The sequence below is a fragment of the Vespa crabro genome, chromosome 23, assembly GCF_910589235.1.
Source record: "Vespa crabro chromosome 23, iyVesCrab1.2, whole genome shotgun sequence".
In the NCBI taxonomy this organism is placed as follows: Eukaryota; Metazoa; Arthropoda; class Insecta; order Hymenoptera; family Vespidae; genus Vespa; species Vespa crabro.
In genome coordinates, this window is record NC_060977.1 from 1,281,758 (window position 1) to 1,301,944 (window position 20,187).

The 20,187-nt window shown below is 28.1% G+C and overlaps 3 protein-coding genes across 6 annotated transcripts; 2 read left to right on the forward strand and 1 right to left on the reverse strand.

The window, feature by feature from the left end:
• The first annotated feature begins 309 nt into the window (after positions 1-309).
• Positions 310-3,745, forward strand: LOC124431960 (SH3 domain-binding glutamic acid-rich protein homolog). Its single transcript, XM_046980389.1, has 7 exons — positions 310-448; positions 571-690; positions 1,444-1,626; positions 1,705-1,854; positions 2,106-2,146; positions 2,354-2,521; positions 2,593-3,745. The coding sequence occupies exons 2-6, from the start codon at positions 646-648 to the stop codon at positions 2,517-2,519; spliced, it is 585 nt and encodes a 194-aa protein (XP_046836345.1). The 5' UTR covers positions 310-448; positions 571-645; the 3' UTR covers positions 2,520-2,521; positions 2,593-3,745.
• On the reverse strand, positions 2,712-10,006 carry LOC124431959 (uracil phosphoribosyltransferase homolog). The gene is made up of 7 exons (XM_046980387.1): positions 9,775-10,006; positions 9,582-9,624; positions 9,216-9,365; positions 9,005-9,149; positions 8,784-8,914; positions 8,478-8,541; positions 2,712-5,177 (listed from the first exon to the last, which is right to left on the reverse strand). Exons 1-7 carry the CDS (start codon positions 9,915-9,917, stop codon positions 5,125-5,127), a joined length of 729 nt encoding a protein of 242 aa, XP_046836343.1. The 5' UTR covers positions 9,918-10,006; the 3' UTR covers positions 2,712-5,124.
• Positions 10,007-10,355: 349 nt separating this feature from the next.
• Positions 10,356-15,168, forward strand: LOC124432060 (ATP-dependent DNA/RNA helicase DHX36). Of its 4 annotated transcripts, none has more exons than XM_046980577.1 (13): positions 10,356-10,546; positions 10,771-11,337; positions 11,419-11,608; positions 11,679-11,853; positions 11,937-12,085; positions 12,185-12,323; positions 12,420-12,615; positions 12,754-13,018; positions 13,382-13,674; positions 13,809-14,229; positions 14,299-14,507; positions 14,591-14,765; positions 14,870-15,168. In XM_046980577.1, exons 1-13 carry the CDS (start codon positions 10,489-10,491, stop codon positions 14,931-14,933), a joined length of 2,901 nt encoding a protein of 966 aa, XP_046836533.1. In that variant the 5' UTR covers positions 10,356-10,488; the 3' UTR covers positions 14,934-15,168. The 4 variants fall into 4 exon arrangements, with proteins under 4 accessions (XP_046836533.1, XP_046836535.1, XP_046836534.1 ...); XM_046980579.1 differs by having other exon boundaries at positions 13,809-14,223; XM_046980578.1 differs by having other exon boundaries at positions 10,356-10,543.
• The last annotated feature ends 5,019 nt before the right edge of the window (positions 15,169-20,187 follow it).

Here is a 20,187-nt window from a genome sequence, read left to right on the forward strand (position 1 = left end):
TGATTGAAATAAAAAATATTTTAATTAGCATTATATAATTAATTCTCATGTTGATATATATGTATATATATATATATGTATATATACATATATACAAAATACATATAAATATATAAAATAAGATTTTATATATGAAGAGAAAATTATTTTTATAAAACAGAATTATTGGCGAATAAGTTTATATTATATTACATTTGCACTGTACATAAGTTGATGATAATATGATAATTGTATTGAAAAAGTAAGGAGATTCAAAATTATAAGTAAGATTATTTTATAGACACTCTGTATATATGATGTTCGGTGGCGGCACCTCCCGTTAGCTGACACATACAGAGTACGATCGCCTATGAGAACACCTCTAACACGAAGGGAAGACTAGCACGAATGACGTAGCTACAGACACAGTGTGAAAGTATTAGAAACAAGGAGCAGTAGCCTATTCTGTGTACGTTGATGAAATTGTCCTCTGTTACTCATTCTCATCGTCATCGCCGTTAGATTAGAAATACAATAAATTCGCGGTGAATCACGAATTATAACTGATTTGTTCGTTATAACGTTTTGTAGGGTCATAAAAGGATCGTTGCTGTGAGAGATAAAGCTGGAAGGCGTCGATCGATACGAAGGAGACACCGGCTAAGGATGGTCGTTAAAATCTACGTATCGGGTATCAGCGGGAACAAGGAAGTGAGTAAAAAGAGAAAAAAAAAGAAGAAGAAAAAGAAATAGCGTACATTTTCTTTCGATCGAACAATAACCTTAAAATGAATGAACTATAATATATTCGATAAAATAATGATCCATTCCAAGATCTATAACTGATTGTGATCGTACTACCGGCCTCAATCGATTCTTTATGACATTTCACGCTTAACGACCTATAGTGTATCATATTACAATCAAATTCATAGAATCGGACGGTGGTCACTGTCAGTCGTACTATCATTATGCTATATTAGGTCCCTTGAAATCAGGAATATTTTCATACATATGTTATAACGTTTAATCTTTCAACGTGTCAATGATCGTACGAGTGATTTTTCTCGTACCGTTGGTGAAAGTTCTCTCATACTTTGTGTTGCTTCGATTTTCTACTGTTCTTTTCTTTCTTATTACACTTTTCATTGGCATGATATACCTTGTATATAGTTTCACGCTTTTTTGATATTGAATTAGATATACACATATATGAATACATTGTGGAGAAAGAGAGAGGGGATTCGATTTTTCTTATATACACTTCTAATCAATTATTTTTTCTTTAACGTATTTTTTTTTTTTTTTACAAGTGTTTTATTTATTGTTATCTGTAAACAATATTATGTATTAACTATAAAAACTGTAACTATAGTATGTTATTTTTAACTTAAGTATAATGGAAAATTTATTACCGTTATTAGAAATTATCTTAATATCATTGTTGGCTATAATGTTTAATAGGTGAAGAAAAGACAGCAACGGGTTTTAATGATATTGGATAGTAAGAATGTAGATTATGAAACTATTGATATAACTGAACCAGGAAAAGAGTTAGATAAAGAGTTTATGCAAAGCAATAGCGTTGGAAGAGACAGTAAATATCCTTTACCACCTCAAATATTTAACGAAGATGAATATTGTGGGGTAAATTTTGATATTTTTTATATTTTATGTTTGAAATAAGAATTACAATGATAATAATAATAATCAATGTAATTCTAGGATTATGAAGATTTTGATATGGCTAATGAATTAGATGAATTAGAAAAATTTCTTAAAATAACACCTCCAGTTAGTCCAGAGGATATATCTCAAGATTCGAAAGCACAAAATAATGATATTCAAGAGAATGGGAATACTTCGAGTCGAGAGGTTTGTTATTAAATTAATTTTGTTATGTGAAAATAAAAAAAATATATTAATTTGTTTTCATAAAAATTGGATATAATATCTAACGTTATAACAACTGAACGCCATATATTTTCCTATATTAATATTGTTTTTCAGTTATATGTTAAAAGTTTAATTCTCAGAAATTTTATGACCTATACTTATTTTCTAGGCTTGTGTCCTTGATACTAAATTTATTTTGTCTACTCATAAATACTACGTATTTGTTGCAGCCATCCACAGACAAAGATGCAGCTACAGTAAAATCAGAAAGGTATGCACTACGAAATATTTGATTGCATAATTTTGTAAGTAGTAAATTATATTGAATTCAGTTATAAACTATATAAATAAATTAATGATTTACTGATATAACAAATAATATAATAATTTTATATTATATTGATGTATAATAGCATATTAAGAATTCTATAACTAACTCTAAAAGGTTATTAAACTCTGAAAATATTTACCACTTTAGTGCAGAAAATAGAACGGATTTGCCAAAGGATAATGATCCATTGGATGGATCTAAACCGACAGAACTTGATGGTGGAACAAAAGCGAATGAAGAAGATGTAGAACAAATGGAAGAAACTGGCGATAAGAATGAAGAGAAGTCTGATGATCAAGAAAAAGAAGAATAGAGGTAAATATATTTGTTATGTTAGAATAGGCCAATTTATGAACTTTGCTATTATTAACAAGTTCACTTTACAGAATTATGACTATCATCTTTTTAAGGCTGAGTGAGTATACTGCCACTACCACTTTTCTGAACAACAGGATATATATTAATTGAATTGAATAGGGTCATCCATACATGATACTTTTGTAGAGCCGCGTCGAATTGAAATCAAAAATCTATATCAATTTTTTTTCTTTTTTTTTTTTTTTTTCTTTTTTTTTTTACATACAAAATGAGATTTTATTTTATTTCATAATATTAGTCTATATCAATTTTTAAGTTGAATCGTTTACACTATATCTCTCCATTGCTTCTCATTACAGTTTTCATATTGAAAGATATCAAGCATCTTTTGCTCATTATTATCATTATAATGAAAAGGTCAGATCGGAGTTAAACGTATTATAGTGTGCTGAGATTGTTAGAAGTTTAACAAAAAAATTTAGAAAAGAGTATATATAATATCTAAATATATATATATATATATATATATATATATATATATATATATATATATATATATATATATTATCTACTAAATTATGCTCTTCTTTGAAGGAACAGTATTATTCAGCCTCTTTAAAATTTTTCATTTGCGCATGTTAGCTTACAAATTGTAAGTATTTTATCCTGAAGATTAATTAGAAATCATATTATTTCTTATCCTCATCTATTTGTCTTGTTATTCTTATATAGTAACGGTAACAGAGAATTCAAATTCTTTGTCTAGCAATTTTTTTGCTATGAAAGTGTATTATTCTTTAGGGATATACGTAACAATTTTCGTAGAAATACAGCAATATTTGAAAGACAAATTAATTATTGTATAAAAATAAATGAGAAATGAAGGATTAGTGATGCATTCAAAAATTAGAATACCAAGAGATTTATTAAATATAATCGATCAAATGTAATGTTCTCATGTAAATGTATATTTATTGTTTGAAAGGAAATATGGAACAAGTAACAAAGTTGCACTTCCTTTGTGACAAAGCATTTTACAAATATTTAATATACTTTAGTCATAAGAAAAAAGACAAGTGACCTAATCAACGTCAGTGTATATACTGATAGAGTATTGTTGATAAGGAACAAAACATTTTATTCGTTTCAAACATTAAATTTTTAGATTATTGAGGCCTTTTTGTTGCTTATTGAATAATAAAGGAATTTAAGAAATCAAAAGTTTAATCGTGCAATCGACACATTTCTAAATATATATTTTGGCAACAATTAACAAAACTATTATCGAAATATTTTCAATTTTTAATTACAGACGTTTTTATTTATTTATCTACAATTAATAATAATTTTATTATTGTTTATATATATATTTATATAGCTTTACATTTTATAGCTATTGCATCATTGAAAGGCCTAATATTACTATTTTTCTCTCCTATTATTTTATCAAGAAATTAAGCTTTATTATTACATTTACATGCTGGTTATGGTTAGAATATGTTATGCTTGAATTATTATAATCTACAAACTTCTATAATAAATATATCATATGAAATAGCTTATATATCTGAAATAGCTTTGACATTTACAATTTAAAAATGTCAAACATTAAAAAATTTAATTGCTTTTTAGCAGAACTAAATCTGATGCATTGTATATCAGATAAACAATTTATAGGTGCTGGATAATAATGCTATAAATAAATAAAATTTACTATAATAGATTTTGAATAAAATACATATATTTGCAATATCATAATTCTTCATACATAATATATACAAATCATAACAATTATTTATATTGCGTATGATTACTTTGAAAGATGTAATAAACAAAGAGTTAATTTATATATATACAATTTCGATTATCTACATATTACTGTTGAAACAAAACAAAAATAAATCCTTTTATAATATATACAATATCGAAGAAGTAAGAATATTAAATTTCCAATAATATTATGTGAAAAATATATAGGATACATGGATGAAGGAAATGTTTTTTAAAAAACATGGTAAGTAATACATAAAAACTTAATTCTTACTTAATATATAAAAATCCAAGTATATATATATACCATGAAAATATTTATTGTTAAATTACAAAATATTTTTGATTTTTTCTATAAAATTTTTCACTCGATCAACAATGAATTTTTTATTTCGTATAAAATATGTCGAAATTTTATAAATGTACATTTACATAAGTATTAATGTAACTATCACTATTAAAATTCTCTATTCTGCAATATAATGAGATATTGATATATAAATATATGAAAAATACTCTGTGCTATGAGAAATAAATATTTAACATTTTATAACAACAAACATTGCTAAACAAAACGTATATTATAAAATAATGAATTTATTTATTAAATAACTGATTTAAAAAGAACTTTAAATTCTATATATTATAAACTATCCTTTAAACAATAATAATCATCAAGGCACATATGTATATACACTACACAGCCAAAAATTAAAAATATATTTTACTTACTATAACTTTGTTTAATTTAGCAACTCTTTGAATTTATGTATAAGTCATCTCTTTGAAATTTGTAGGATATATGATAGAATTTCTCTATTAGATTTTCTTCAAAAATGTTCCCACTGTACACCTGCCTCCCCTATGTCGTAATAAATTGTTCCTGAAAACAACAATTTTAAATGTGCTTTGGATAATTACAATTTTTATATGAAGAAAAAAAAATTCTATATCTAAATCAAGTCTATTATTTATTTACAGAAGTATTATTTAAATAATAATATTAAGTACTAATAGAGAAAATATATAATTTATATCAGTATCGCCTAGATTTGGCTTATACATATATTAAGATGATTAATTTATTATCATTACTTGTCATCATCATTTATGACCGATCAGAATAATCAGATATTTATTTCATTGCAAACATTATTTCTTCCTACATGAAAAGAGCATATATGTTATTCCTTATAAAGATTTTTAAAAAATTATTAGAAATATATACGAATACCATTTCATTTTTTATATAATCAAGAAACTATAAGGCTTTGTAAACAAATACTATCATGGATATAAAAGGATATCATTTTTTTATATTCACTTTGCTTCTCAAATTGCAACATATATGTCAAAAGAAAACAAAAATAAATAAAGGGTAATTGGTTTATATAAGTTTTCATTTATTTTAGATTAATAGTACTATCTAACAAATATCCACTGTGTATATGTTTATTTGTATACTGATCTATAATGCTATGTAACATTGTTTCTCAATACGCAGGTATGCAAGTATGAAAAATGTTCCTGCCAGTTTGGATGTAAATAACAGCTGAAGTAGCAATTTTTATTTAAATTTATGGATCATGATGGCAGACATCTCTACATACACATATATAATCATTGATTAATTTCTTTTTTTTTTTTTTTGCTACTTCTGCAATTGCTATTCATCGTCTGTCTGATGCAGCATTTTCACAGGCACATTGTAAGGCAAATAGTTTGCCGACAATATTATAAAATAATAACGATAAAAGTATAAAACAAAAAAAAGAAAGAGAACATATACGTTTATCAATAATAATACATTTTATAAACCCCTTTGATTTTTTTGTATTTTCTTTGTAAAAATATATTCTAAATTTTTTGTTATCACGTTTCTTTAAATGTGGCTATCCGTGAAAATTGCTCTCTTTATGAAATTAATTATTATGAAGTATGAATAGCGAAAAACAGGAGAATTTTCTTATTTTTTACTTTTTTTAAAAATAAAACGCATTTCAGCACGGTACAAAGATGCATTCAATTACTGATAAATAATGATTATATATGAAAGTGTAATTAGATCTTATCTCCAAAAAAATAATAAAATTACTGAAATACGTTTATGCTAATATGTATAACAAAATTTCATTATTGCACACACCACTCTCAACAAGTTCTTGTTGAACACATTTCTTTCACACACAGATTCAAACATACATATTCTTATTATGAGTGTGTTGCAATTTTTGTTTCCTTCTTTACATAACAATATGTATTATACTGAAATTCACATTAGAGTATGAATAAATATATATATATATATATGCAACATTTTCACAAAAAGGATAATGTATCCACTAAAATGCAATATTAATCAATAAGGCAAGTATACATCTGTAAATCGCTAAATTGCAAAATTTCATAATATAACTTTGTGTTCATTTTCGATTAACTAATGATAACACAGAAGAAAGATATAACACAGATAATATATCGCATTTTTTAAGATTTACAAAATAATTTGTAGAATTATCTAATACCAAACTGATTTACAAGATATACCCATAAAATATGAAGAGTATGATCTTTATAAGTACTTAAAATATGATTTTATCTATTGTTTTACTATAATAGAGAATTGCAATTTACAAATGTTTGCACTTGTAAAAGGAGTGCTTAAGTAATTATGCAGTCATATTAATGCATACCATATACAAATTATTATGTTTTCTGAGTGTTTAAGTCTCATCAGATGCACATCCAATTAAGAAATGTATACAAAAAATCTATGCTTGTTTATCATTCTATAGATAGAAAATTATATAAAGGAATAGGATTTGAGAGAAAACTTTGTATTGTTTAAACCTATGGTAAAAACGCTTAGAGAATTTCTTAATAATTAATTAAAATAATCATGGATAAACCGCTATTGAGAAATATATTTTATAATCCCTCAAAATAAATTTAATTAAAAGTAATTTTGATATCGAGATAATAATTTCATGTTCATATTATGCTTATTAAGAACACTATAAAACTGGAAAGTTGAAAAATAAAAAGAATCTTATAATGAAAAGAGATCTCATCAAATGTTCTTTGTTTAAAAAAAAAATTATGCATCTTTCCGCTTCATGAAATTACAGTGTTCAAAGTTCTAATGTATCAAATATATGATTGTAGTGAATAATATTTGCAAAAGAAATTACATAATTCCTTTTATGAATATGATATTCATAAATATCAAAATAGTATTATGATCGGATAATATGGTATCATTTAATCTATAATGTGATAATCTTTGTTTTATGAATTAATTGTATTATGTATAAAGACTACGATTACTATACAACCACTTATTGATCATCCATTGAAATAGTAAGCTTTAATTACTATTTCGAAAAAGTATATGTTAATGCAATATATACTTTCAATGAGACATATCTGTAACAAGAGCTTAAGTTTATCTCAAACAAAGTTATATCATATAAATAGTAGTTGCCTCAGTATATAAAAGTTAAGTATGTACATTATACTTTATCTTGGGGGGGAAAAAAAAAAGAAAAAAGAAAAAGAAAAAAAAAGAAAAAAAAAAAAAAATAAAAAAAAAATAAAATACAATAAAATTTGAGGTTACCAAGCAGAACATTCCTGCCAAAAGTTTCATATGTTTCTAAAGAAAATAAGATGCACTACTTAGTCTTACAGTAAATAGAAAAAATTAAGTTGTAGAAGGTTGACACATGCTACTGGTAATCATTAAAACGATTATAATAATAATATAAATTATACATGCTAAGAACATATTATTGACTTAACTGACTGTCAAGAAAAGTATATATCTTTGTTTACTATAACCTGCTTTGACTTGAATTGAATTAATATACTATTGCAATGTATTACATTGTTATTAAATTTAAGATGATTCGTTAAAGGGAACAATAAGTTAAAGCACTAAATGCTTTTAATCATCATAATAATAATAACTTCATCAGGTACTCAGTATAATAAAACTGACTGAGAATGAACTTATGCTATAGCAATATCTTGTATCAGATATAGACACAATATATATATATATAGTATAGTTTTTCTGTGCACCATGTAACCTTCGATAACTAAATTTTCTTTTAGTTTTGTATTATATATTTTCTAGTAATATAGTATGCTCTGGATTATATGAAATATAATTAATCCGTACCAAAGTATTTTTGTCCAAAGTGATTTGGTGCAATACAATGAATCTCTGAGGTCAGGATCTTCATCTGTAATACAAAAACTTAATTTAACTTTAAAAGCTAAGATAAGAAAGTACATCTTATTATTTTTGCAAAAGTTAGATGCAAATACTTTTATGCATATACTTTTATATCATCATCAATATGATATATCATTATTATCTATAATAACATATCGTGTGTTTGATCAAAAGAATTTTCTCTCATGTTATATTTTGTTATTTTTAAATATCAAAAAACATTTAATGAATTTTTTCTAATTGGCTTACCTTAGGAAAGACAGTGACCAGAGTTTTGGCTGCAACTGGAGTACAAAATAAATTTGACAAGATGATATTTTCTTCTAATACATTATGTTCCTTTAAGACAGCTATGGCCTTTATCACAGTATTTCCTGTACCTGAATATATACGCGATCATAATAATAATCAAATTCATTTCTTCCTAATCTACAAATTATTTACGTGCAGTATTAAACCCGTACGCTTACCCATTATAGGGTACATTAATAAGACTTTCCTTTCTGCTATGTCGTCTGGGAATTTGGCATAAACAACCCTAGCTTCGTGTGTATCTGCATCACTTTCTACAAGTATTTTACCAATTCTTATACTACGACAACAGTCTCTTAAGCCCTAAAAACATTAAAGAACTTTCTCATATATATGTATAAACATTAACAATTTATATTATATACATACTTGTTCCATTGCTTCTCCGCTTCTTATAATAGAAACACCGCAATTACCTTTTTGATATTTTAAACCATTGTATTGTGATCCGGTTGGCGTTATGACCACATGTTTGGAAAAAGGCAATTGATTTAAACTTTCTTCTATAACAAGCCTAATCTAAAATTGTAATTTTAATAGTAAATTATTAATTAGTAACTTAATAAATAGTAACTTCAATTTATTTTAATAGTAACTTAATTAAATTTTAATAATACGATATCAAAGAAATTTTAATGATAAAAATTATTTGAAATTTTTTTATAAATCAACGAAACAAATAACGATGATAGAATAATAATTATTCTAGTTGAAATTATGAAACATATGTCTTACCAAACGATCGGCATAAAACTTAAAGTCGCTCCTCGTGGTATTCCTACGAGTAAAATATAATGTGTCATTAATTAATATTAATCTTAATCATATCTTTTGATATGAATTAAAGTATTGAACAGTTTTTTCAGTTGATCTCATTGATGATTATTACAGCATGATAAATTAATGTAAATATAATAACGATACTTACTTGTCGCGTAAAATTGTTTGTAATTCTTTAACTTGATTGTTACAAGGTAATAATTTCAAATTCGGTCCGTAATCTTCGATAATGTCATTATTTTCATTTATTAATAATTTTTTGACAACTGGTATGGTATCTGCAGTGCCCATGTCTCTTCAAAGCACACACGTTCAGTTAATTTTATAATCGGTAACAGCCGTTAAAAGATTGAACGCATTAAAAATGAAAAAAAACGAAAGTGATCATGAGTCATAAGTAAACGGGAATGACTACTCCTTCCATAATATTGTTCGAAATCTACCTTTTCGACGTAGCTATTATAAAATATTATTTATTATTATTTCCTTTGCATTTTTATTTTCATTTCGAACAAATTCATTCGCTTTTATTGATATATTTACAATTTAATTTCTTATATTATATATAAATATATCAATTCAATTGATATATATTTCTTTCCGATATTTTTTATCATAATTTGAAAAGACTCATTTTTCCCGCTTTCCACGATTTTTTGATATTTCGTTGATACAGATGGAGCCACGAGTTCTTCATCTTCTTGGAAGGTCTTACTAAATAAATAAATTAGTTTGTGATATAGTAAACGAAGGTTAGCAATTGCTTTAACGATTCGCTGACCGGATAACTGGTGTGAATTCTGTCAATTAATACGATATTAGTAAAGATATTGTTTTAAATTTACATATATGAAACTAAAAAATGTCTTATCAGCATACATCAAAAACATCACCAAGATCGTCTAGATTTGGAAGAGGAAGTAAATTTATTAGAATTTGTAATCTTCTTAGAAATGATAAATACTTACGTGAAACAACAAACATTTGATTTAATCAATATTTTATTTTTGTGTAACACGAGAATTTTTGTTAAATAATTTTATTGATTCGATATAAATAATATAATTATTTTTATCTTGTAATCATAGTTAATATTTAAGAAATATTAATATTATTGTTATTGAAAGTAGTATTCATTTAACAGATGAACAAAGTCAACCAAATTCATCTATGTCGTCTTCACAAAATCATGGGCAATCGGGCGGTAGAGGCAATGGTCATCCGTCTTGGTTAAGAGGAAAAGAAATAGGTTTGTACTATAGGGATCTTCAAAAAAACAGGGCTAAAAAAAGGGAATTACGTATTATTAAATTAAAGCAAAAAGTAGAACAAACAATGAAACTAGCAGTTGAAAATTCCAAAGGACTGTACAATAAATTATGCAATGACGAAGAAAAACAGAATAGTACAAGCAATGATTTAGAAAATAAATATACTCACATTCATGACTCGCAGTTTAAAAGAAAGTTTTTAGAAATCTTATCTGGCAATATACAACATAATATTGCCAAAGCTATGTCAGCTAAATCCAAACTTGAAAGAGATCCTATTTCTGACAAAAGTCTATTAGACGAATATAATGGGAAATTGTATAGCAGTGATTATAAAGCTATGCAAGCTTTTAGGAAGAAATTACCTGCTTATGAAAAGAAAGCAGATATTTTAGATTTAATAAAAAAAAATCAAGTTGTGGTGATCAGTGGTGAAACTGGTAAGTAATTTTTTCTCTAATACTTTGATATATTAAAAAGGATTGTTTTAATCTATATTATGATTTAATTTATTATTTTAGGCTGTGGTAAGACAACGCAAGTTGCACAATTTATTTTAGATAGCGAATTAGAAGAGAGAAATGGTAGCATTACTAGAATCATTTGTACACAACCAAGAAGGATATCAGCAATATCTGTTGCTGAAAGAGTAGCTGCTGAAAGAGCAGAGAGACTTGGCAAATCTGTTGGATTTCAAATAAGATTAGAAAAGTATGTAAATTATATATTCCCGATCAATTTTTTAATTATTAATCCAAAAATGTATATTATTTTATAAAAGGATACCACCTAGAGAACGTGGAAGTATATTATTTTGCACCACCGGCATGCTATTGCAATTTATGCAATCGGATCCAGCGCTGAAAGGATTTTCGCATATAATATTGGACGAAATTCACGAACGTAGTACAGAAAGTGACTTTATTATTACTTTATTGAAACAAATAATTCCTGTGGTACGTTATTATTATCGACATTATTACACTTATGTATTTATTTTTTGAAAATATAATATATAAATGGATTTGTTATTATATAGAGACCAGATTTGAAAGTGGTTTTGATGAGTGCTACGCTTAATTCTGAAAGATTTTCCGATTATTATAATGATTGTCCAATAATTCACATACCAGGATTCACATATCCCGTAGAAGAATTTTATTTAGAAGATGTATTATTATTAACAGGGTGAGTATCGTTTATTCATACGATAAACGATTATATTATATATACTTACTATTTTTTTTTTCTGTATTTGTTTTTGTTTCTTTTTTTTTTTTTTTACAGATTTCGTTTAATTGAAAGTACCTTTAAAGAAAAAGAACTTGGTTATAGAAAATATCAAAAAAAATATAAGCAACAGCATGAAAAAAATTGTCATTTTCTAAATATTATAAATCCATATATAAAGAAACTTGTCATAGAAGTAAGCAATGTATAATATATTGAAAATGAATATATATATTTATACACATTCCAGTTTAATATGATCATAAGAATTAAACGATGTTTCGTCTTTTAGAAAAAATATCCTAAGTTTGTTATAGACCAATTATGCCATCCAGATAGTGAAAATTTATCTTTAGAACTTATAGAAGATTTGATCAATCATATATGTACGACGAAAGATCCTGGAGCTATTTTAGTATTTTTACCTGGAATGATGGATATCGTTAAGTTAAACAGAATTATGTTGAACTCTGGACGATATCCAAATAGTAAGTTATTTGCATTATGAAATGCATAATTAAAAAAAAAAAAAAAGTTACATAAATATTTTTTTTCTGTTATTTCTTTCTTTGTTTTTTTTTTTTTTTTTTTTTTTTTTTTTTTTTTTTTTTTTTTTTTTTATATAGGTAGATTTATTATTTATCCACTTCATTCTCGTATGCCAACGATCGATCAGAGGCTTATATTTAAGGAACCACCTACTGGCATACGTAAAATAATAATTGCAACCTCCATCGCTGAAACATCTATAACAATAGAAGATGTAGTCTACGTAATAGACTGTGGAAAAACAAAGCTTTCAAGATTCGATGTGAATAAAAATATGGAAACGTTAGAACCCGAATGGGTATCTATGGCTAATGCTAAACAAAGACGAGGTCGTGCAGGAAGGTAAGCAATTCTTACTTAACCCTTTGAGTGCTGAATACTCGTGGCCAATGGAGTTCGTATGGACGGCACGCGGCTGACGCTGACGATCGCCGGTGACTGAATACTTTTTCAGAATGTTGGATAATTGCCGAAAACAATTGCCGAACATATACATTTGACCATAATACACTGATCATTTTTGCCAGGCGCATATTTGCGTCCATAGTCCATACTGATAGCATGTGCCGAGCGCATAATTGCGTCCATAGTCTATGTCGATAGCTTTCGCTGGACGCATATGTGCGGCCATAGCACTCAAAGGGTTAATAATATATTTTATTATCAGGAATAACTATTTTTTCTTTAATATTTTTTTGTCCTTAGAGTGAAAAAAGGATATTGTTATCATCTCTACAGTAAAGCAAGAGAAATGACGTTCGATGATTATCCATTACCCGAAATGTTACGTACGCGATTAGAAGAAGTGATATTACAGATAAAAATTTTACAATTAGGGGAAGCAAAGCAATTCCTTGCCAGTGTTATGGATCCACCTAATTTAAAAGCTATTGATTTATCGCTTGATTTATTGAGAACATTAAATGCTTTAGACAATGACGAACATTTGACACCTCTGGGTTATCATTTGGCGCAACTTCCTCTTGATCCTAGGACTGGTAATTTGTTTCTTCTTTTTTTATTTATTTATTTATTTATTTTTTTTTTTTTTTTTTTTTTTTTTTTTTTTTTTTATACAATCGTAAATTATTTTAAATCATTGTAATATCAATTACTTTCTTTTAATTTACAGGTAAAATGATTATATGGGCCGCATTATTTTCTTGCATAGATCCAGTATTTGCTATAGCAGCCAGTCTCACATTTAAAGATGCTTTTTATTGTCCTTTGGGAAAAGAAGAACAAGCAATGAAAAAAAAATTAGAACTCAGTTTGTGGGAATTTAGCGATCATATTGCTCTCGCGGAAGCTCTTAGGAGATTTGAAATCAATTATAATTTTGGTTTCTGTCATGAATATTTTTTGTCCTTTAATACTTTGAAGCTTCTTTCCGAAATGAAACGTCAGTTTGCTCAACACTTGTACGAAATGAAATTTTTAGATAATGATAATCCAATCGATGAGGATGCTAATAGAAATTCTAATAATATAGCCTTGATAAAAGCTATTGTTTGTGCAGGATTATATCCAAACATTGCCACTATAAAGTATGGGTATGTTAATTATTATAAAGATTTACACTTTCATATGTAATAATAATTATTTAAATTTTTATTCTTTAGATCTGATTCGAAGCATGGTGTAATAGCTTGGACACCTGAAGATGGTTCCGTTAAATTACATCCATCCAGTGTTAATAATAAAATGAAAGATTTTCCAAGTCCTTTCTTAACGTATTTTACAAAACAACGATCTACTGCTATTTATTTACACGACACATCCTGCGTCACAGCTCCAATATTATTATTCGCAGGATCAAATAGTTCTATTAGTAAGACATACAATAGTTACTTTGCACGCATAGTATTCTCTTTAAAATCCCTCGATTTTATATTAATAAAATATTTATTTTAGGAAGAGAAAATGGAAAGTACATAATCACATTAAATACTTCGCAAAATTTCATTTGCGAACCTAGAACTGCCAAAGTTATACAGGATCTTCGACAAGCAATAAATAATTTATTAGAATATAAAATATCGCATCCTGGTACAGTAAATTGGGATACTCAAGAGGGACAAATACTTAAGTAATTGAACATTTTTCAAATTTTAGAACAATTTATTCAATATATTTTTATTCGATATAATAATTAATTCATTTATTCTTGCTATAATTTATATATTTTTATAGTGCTCTTATTGAATTTGTATCGCAAACGGATGAAGAAATGGGATTTGGTAAATTGACATGGTAAGACGAATACGGTCAATGTATAAATATCTGAATTGAAATCTTTAATCAAAGGGACAAATTATACATCATGTATTATGTATTTAGTATAACTCTGTATGTATTATGTATTTAGTATAAGTCATCTATTATTGTAAAATGTATACTTCAATACAAAATAAACAAATTTATGGAATTTTACGTCACTCGACGAAAAATCCATATAAATTATTAATACAATTTATTAATAAAAATCTATAGATCTGTTTTTGTTAATATGCACAAACCATATCTTTTTCAAGAAGACCGAACAATCATTTCCGCTTTTTAATTCTACATTCTACTTTCTTCTTTTTTTTTTTATTAATTATCAATAATAATAATAATAATAATAATAATAACAATAATGATAATAATTAATCAGTTAATTTTGTTGTACTTTTTAGTACAAGAAAAAAAAAGAAACAATTACAAAGAATTATGTATAATATTTCAATATCTTTTGAAAAATATAATATTTTCATTGCTCTTTTGATTCATCATCTTATCATGATTAACGTAGTACATACACGCTGTAGTACTACTTTCAAAGTAAATTATACTATATCATCGAAAAATATTACAGACGTTTTCTAACATATAATATTTCACCTTAGGATAGATAATTACGTTCTTCATGGAAGAAAAAAGTAAAAAAATAATAAAAATAATACATAAGAAGATGTATATTAGTTAGAAATGATCACACACCTCGGAGCGGAGTTTACATAAACCTTCAATTAACATGATTGGTGGTCGTTCGACTTGATAGAAAAGCCCGCGCATTGTGATATCGAAAACTCGATATCCTTGATGAAGACAACATTTATATATATATATATATATCTCGTGTGTTATGCGTTATTACTTTAATCGTTTTAACGAGAATAATTATTCCCGACATTTTATCATTTTTTTCTTTCTTTTTTCTTTTTTTTGTTTTCTTCTTTTTTTTTGTAGATCAGAATACTCGAAGACTTACGATTGGTCCTCCACAATTGATCCATAATCCTTCTTATTTCCTTCCGTCCATTTAATTTCAAGGTAAAACTTTTTCAATTGAATTTTTACGTTTTGATATATAACGTCCCTCCATCTACTTCACGTATAATCATTCTTTTGAAATTTAAACTAGATTCCTTCTTCTTATTTCGTCAAAGAAATTATTTTGAAACGAGTTTCGGAATGAATAAAATCGAAATCCTATCCTCGTAACACCGATCACGTATAGAATGATAAATGAATATTGTATGTATGTATATATATATATGCGTGTATGTATGTATGCGTGTATGTATGTATGCGTGTATGTTGGATAGATTTAAAAGGGGGAACTGCTCCTGATATATTGGCGCGAAGTTCAAACGAGCATTCTGTGAAAATAAATCAGGACATGGTAGGAAGCAGAGAAAGAAAGAGACAGAGAGAAAGAGACGACAGTATTGTTTCGTCACTCCTTAGATCTTGATGAATAGTCGTAGAGAGAAAGACGGATAGAGGAGAGAGTCTAAATAAAGTTAATCCGCATTCATAATCACGAAACGCACGGAACATCTACGTACGGTACTAAAGAGAATGAGAGAGAGAGAGAGATAGATAGACAAGTAGAAAATAAAAGAGAGAGAGAGAGAGAGAGAGAGAGAGAGAGAGAGAGAGAGATTGAGACAGATAGATAGAAAATGAAAGAGAGAGAGAGAGAGAGAGAGAGATTGAGATAGATAGATAGAAAATGAAAGAGAGAGAGAGAGAGATTGAGATAGATAGATAGAAAATGAAAGAGAGAGAGAGAGAGAGAGAGAGAGAGAGAGAAATAGAACGAGTAAGAATGAGAATGAGTGAGAGAGAAATAAAGAGAGAGGGGGAAGTCTTAGAAGGACCTCGTCGTCTATCAAGCATGTCGCCCTTTTGCCCCGTTAATTCTCTCTTTCTTCTGCCTTCTGATATCTGAATGCAACCGGAAGCCCTTTCACGCGACCCTGATTTCATCGTCCGAATGAAAACGAACGATTTGCTGCTCATGAAAGACGAACCACATACATACGTAAGTACATAGCTCGAATTTCGTCTTCTTTTTGTTAACGACAATGATGAAGCTTAACCTAAACATTATCATAGAATATGTTATTCGATTCTCATCGGATTAAAAGTGCTTTTACTGCAAAGTAAGATATATGATTTTTGAAAATGTTATTCGATTCTTTTAGAATTCCAAGTTTTTTTGCAATTAAGGTAAATGTATATTACATATATATATATATATATATATATATATCTTTCGAAAATTAATTTGAAATAAATCGTTATGCAAAATTTTATTAGATCGCTTCTTATTGGCTAAGATAGATATACATATACATTAATATGCAATTTCTGATTGGCTGAGACAGATAGTTTAGATTTATATGCAATTGAAATAAATATGTATATTATATATATATATGTGATATTTAGGAAATTAATCAATACGAAACAATAAATAGTTATACAAAATTTTATTAAATGGCTTCTGATTGAATAAAATATACATATATATGGATATTTGCAATTTTGAGAAATTGACCGATTTGAAATAACAATATCTCATTGGATCTCATCTGATTGGTTCGTACTGATGAACCAATAAAATTTCAGTATTAAAACAGTTCTATTTATTACTACTTGTAACATATTTCACGTTCCTTTTATTTTCGCATGATTTTGCGAAATTTTGTTGTTGATCCTTGATGAAACGAATAAATAATTACAGTGAATATCTTTTATTTAGTGAAACAATGAAGTTGTTTTATCGTATAAATTGTTTATCCATGGAGTCGATAAATATGACTGTAGTGAAACGAAGGACGATATCAATCGAGAAGATAATCATGAATAGGAATAAGGAAAAGGTATGTATGTATGTATGTACGTATATATGTCTTTCATAAATATATATTACTTTTATATCCTTGACGTTTAATATCGGATAGATTTATCGTTCGTCTCTAGTAAGAAAGTAAAACACGATTCCTCTTACAAAATGGCTTAGAGGGTTCTTGTCAATCAACGTGTCGGTTTACGTTTTCAGAAGGCTCGCGAAATGAGGTCTCCTTCTTGGATCGCTGCACTCAGCGAGCGTATAAACATCCCGGTGCAGCTGCAACTTATAATCCTTTCTTCGTCGAGCCTTCCTAACTGTTATCACCTAAGTACGCCTACGTAGACATATCCTACTCCTGCTTTGTCTCTCATACGCACACACACACACACATATACATACACATACACGTGTATGCATGTGAAACTTATGTACGTATTTTTTTTTCTCTTCCTTTTCTATCTTTCAATGAGTCGTTTAGCTTCGAGAAAAAAAAAAGAAAAGAAAAAAAAAAGAAAAGTAAAGAAATAATAAGAAATATCACGTCGATCATTTGAATCGATTGAAACTGATCTCAAAGAGGGCAACGAACGTATCCATAAGTGTATTTGTATGTATTCGTATAAAGCAGATCGCATTTGTATATAAGCGCACGAGGCCCATGTAAAAAGCAAATAGATAATAAAACGAGGACTCTATCTCGGACCGTTGCCGTTAAAACGGGCGCGACTGACCGGCGTCGTAGATCTGCCTGTTTATCTTCTGTCAACCAAACCGATAGAGAGAGAGAGAGAGAGAGAGAGAGAGAGAGAGAGAGAGAGAGAGAGAGAGAGAGAGAGAGAAGGGAGGCCATGCACAGAGAGTCTCCAAATCTCTCGCTTGCATCTTCGTTATATTCGACTAAGAAAAATACACGTTCTTATATACTTTCCAAATAGTATCTACGTTATTTGTTTACCTCGCTCGTTCTTCTTTATTTATTAGAAGAAAGAAAAAGAACAAAAAAACAAAACAAAAAAATAGAAAAAGAAAATGTAAATTAAATCGGTCATATCGGTGTTATATAAAAAAAAGCGATCTTTTTCATTATTATCGATATTATTCGTGTTTGTAATAATGACAATTTATTCACAAGGGAAATCGAAGAGGTTACGTATATCGGTGGAGATTAGTCATCGATCGTATTCCAGCGCAGCGGGATATTTGAATTTGGTATGAGAAACTTGGACCATAAACTTTTCAGATTCCACCCCATCTGTGACGTTCACCCTTTGTATATAATACGTATTCCTAAGTTGAAATTATATGCGTTCTGTGCGAATAGAAATAGGGTGTTGCTGTTGTTACCATTCGCTATTGAACGATACTTGACGGAATAAAAGAGTGGAATAAGATTCGAAAAGAAATCTAAACCAGCAACTATTTACGAATCTTATCTCGTCGAACGATAACGTAAAGATGCTCTTTGCTGTATAACTTAAACAGACTATTACATATATATATATATATACATAAAACTATATTTGGGATCCAAGATAAATGTCGATGAAGTCGTATTTATTATATTCAAGATAGGGAAACTCTCTCTCTCTCACACACACACACATACACATATACACACACGCGAAACATTCGTCCATATCCCGGGGGGCATTCTCAATCGACGCAAGATTGGCCACGAGGGGTAAACCACCCCTCGAGATGTTTCCATCGTGGTACCATCCCTTAAGGGCGAAACTACCATCGCATATTCGAAACATTATGCAAGAGAAGGGCCAGAGCCCCTACCTACCACCCTCCCTTCCTCCCTCTTTACCTACCTACCTATCTACCTACCTAGTTACCTATCTACCTACCAGAAATCCTATGAATCGGAGTCGTGCCATGAAATTGCACAAGTAATCTCAGACTACCGACGACGAACATTTCCATAAAAATAATTAAACGACTACGGTCTACGTTTTCTCTCGTTCCCTTCCCCCCCTCTACCAACCTACCTCGCCCAATTCAACCCAGTCCTGGCCCTTCTTTCCTAGTTTCTTTTTCTTTTTTTTTTTTGTTCCTTCTTTCTTTTCCTTTTTCGTTTTATAGAATCGATTTTTTTCATTTAAAAAACAAAACGATCGTAAGTAATCATCTCGATACTTAATTCGCATATATGTTTTGTTTTTTTTCTCTCTTTCGTTTCTTTTCTTTCTAAATTCGTAGAAATATATCTTTGCGTGAAAATTGATGATAATTCTGTAAGAAAAAAATTTTTTCGATCGTTCATCAGTTTTATTTACAAAAAGTCAGAGGCAGACCTCGCGCATACAACATAATCGAGAAAGTGTGTGCCACATCTGCCGATCTCACAGATATTCTTCTCTTTCTCTCTCTCTCTCTC

Excerpts from the sequence above, each read along its gene's own strand:
- LOC124431960 (XM_046980389.1), top strand. The coding sequence starts at position 646 with ATGGTCGTTAAAATCTACGTATCGGGTATCAGCGGGAACAAGGAA. Across the intron at positions 691-1,443 it reads GTATCAGCGGGAACAAGGAA|GTGAAGAAAAGACAGCAACG; the intron begins GTGAGTAAAAAG and ends AATGTTTAATAG. Across the intron at positions 1,855-2,105 it reads GGAATACTTCGAGTCGAGAG|CCATCCACAGACAAAGATGC; the intron begins GTTTGTTATTAA and ends TATTTGTTGCAG.
- LOC124431959 (XM_046980387.1), bottom strand. The coding sequence starts at position 9,917 with ATGGGCACTGCAGATACCATACCAGTTGTCAAAAAATTATTAATAAAT. Across the intron at positions 9,625-9,774 it reads CAAACAATTTTACGCGACAA|GAATACCACGAGGAGCGACT; the intron begins GTAAGTATCGTT and ends TTTTACTCGTAG. Across the intron at positions 5,178-8,477 it reads CTTTGGACAAAAATACTTTG|GAACAATTTATTACGACATA; the intron begins GTACGGATTAAT and ends TGTTGTTTTCAG.
- LOC124432060 (XM_046980577.1), top strand. The coding sequence starts at position 10,489 with ATGTCTTATCAGCATACATCAAAAACATCACCAAGATCGTCTAGATTT. Across the intron at positions 11,338-11,418 it reads GGTGATCAGTGGTGAAACTG|GCTGTGGTAAGACAACGCAA; the intron begins GTAAGTAATTTT and ends TTATTATTTTAG. Across the intron at positions 14,230-14,298 it reads ATTGCCACTATAAAGTATGG|ATCTGATTCGAAGCATGGTG; the intron begins GTATGTTAATTA and ends TTTATTCTTTAG.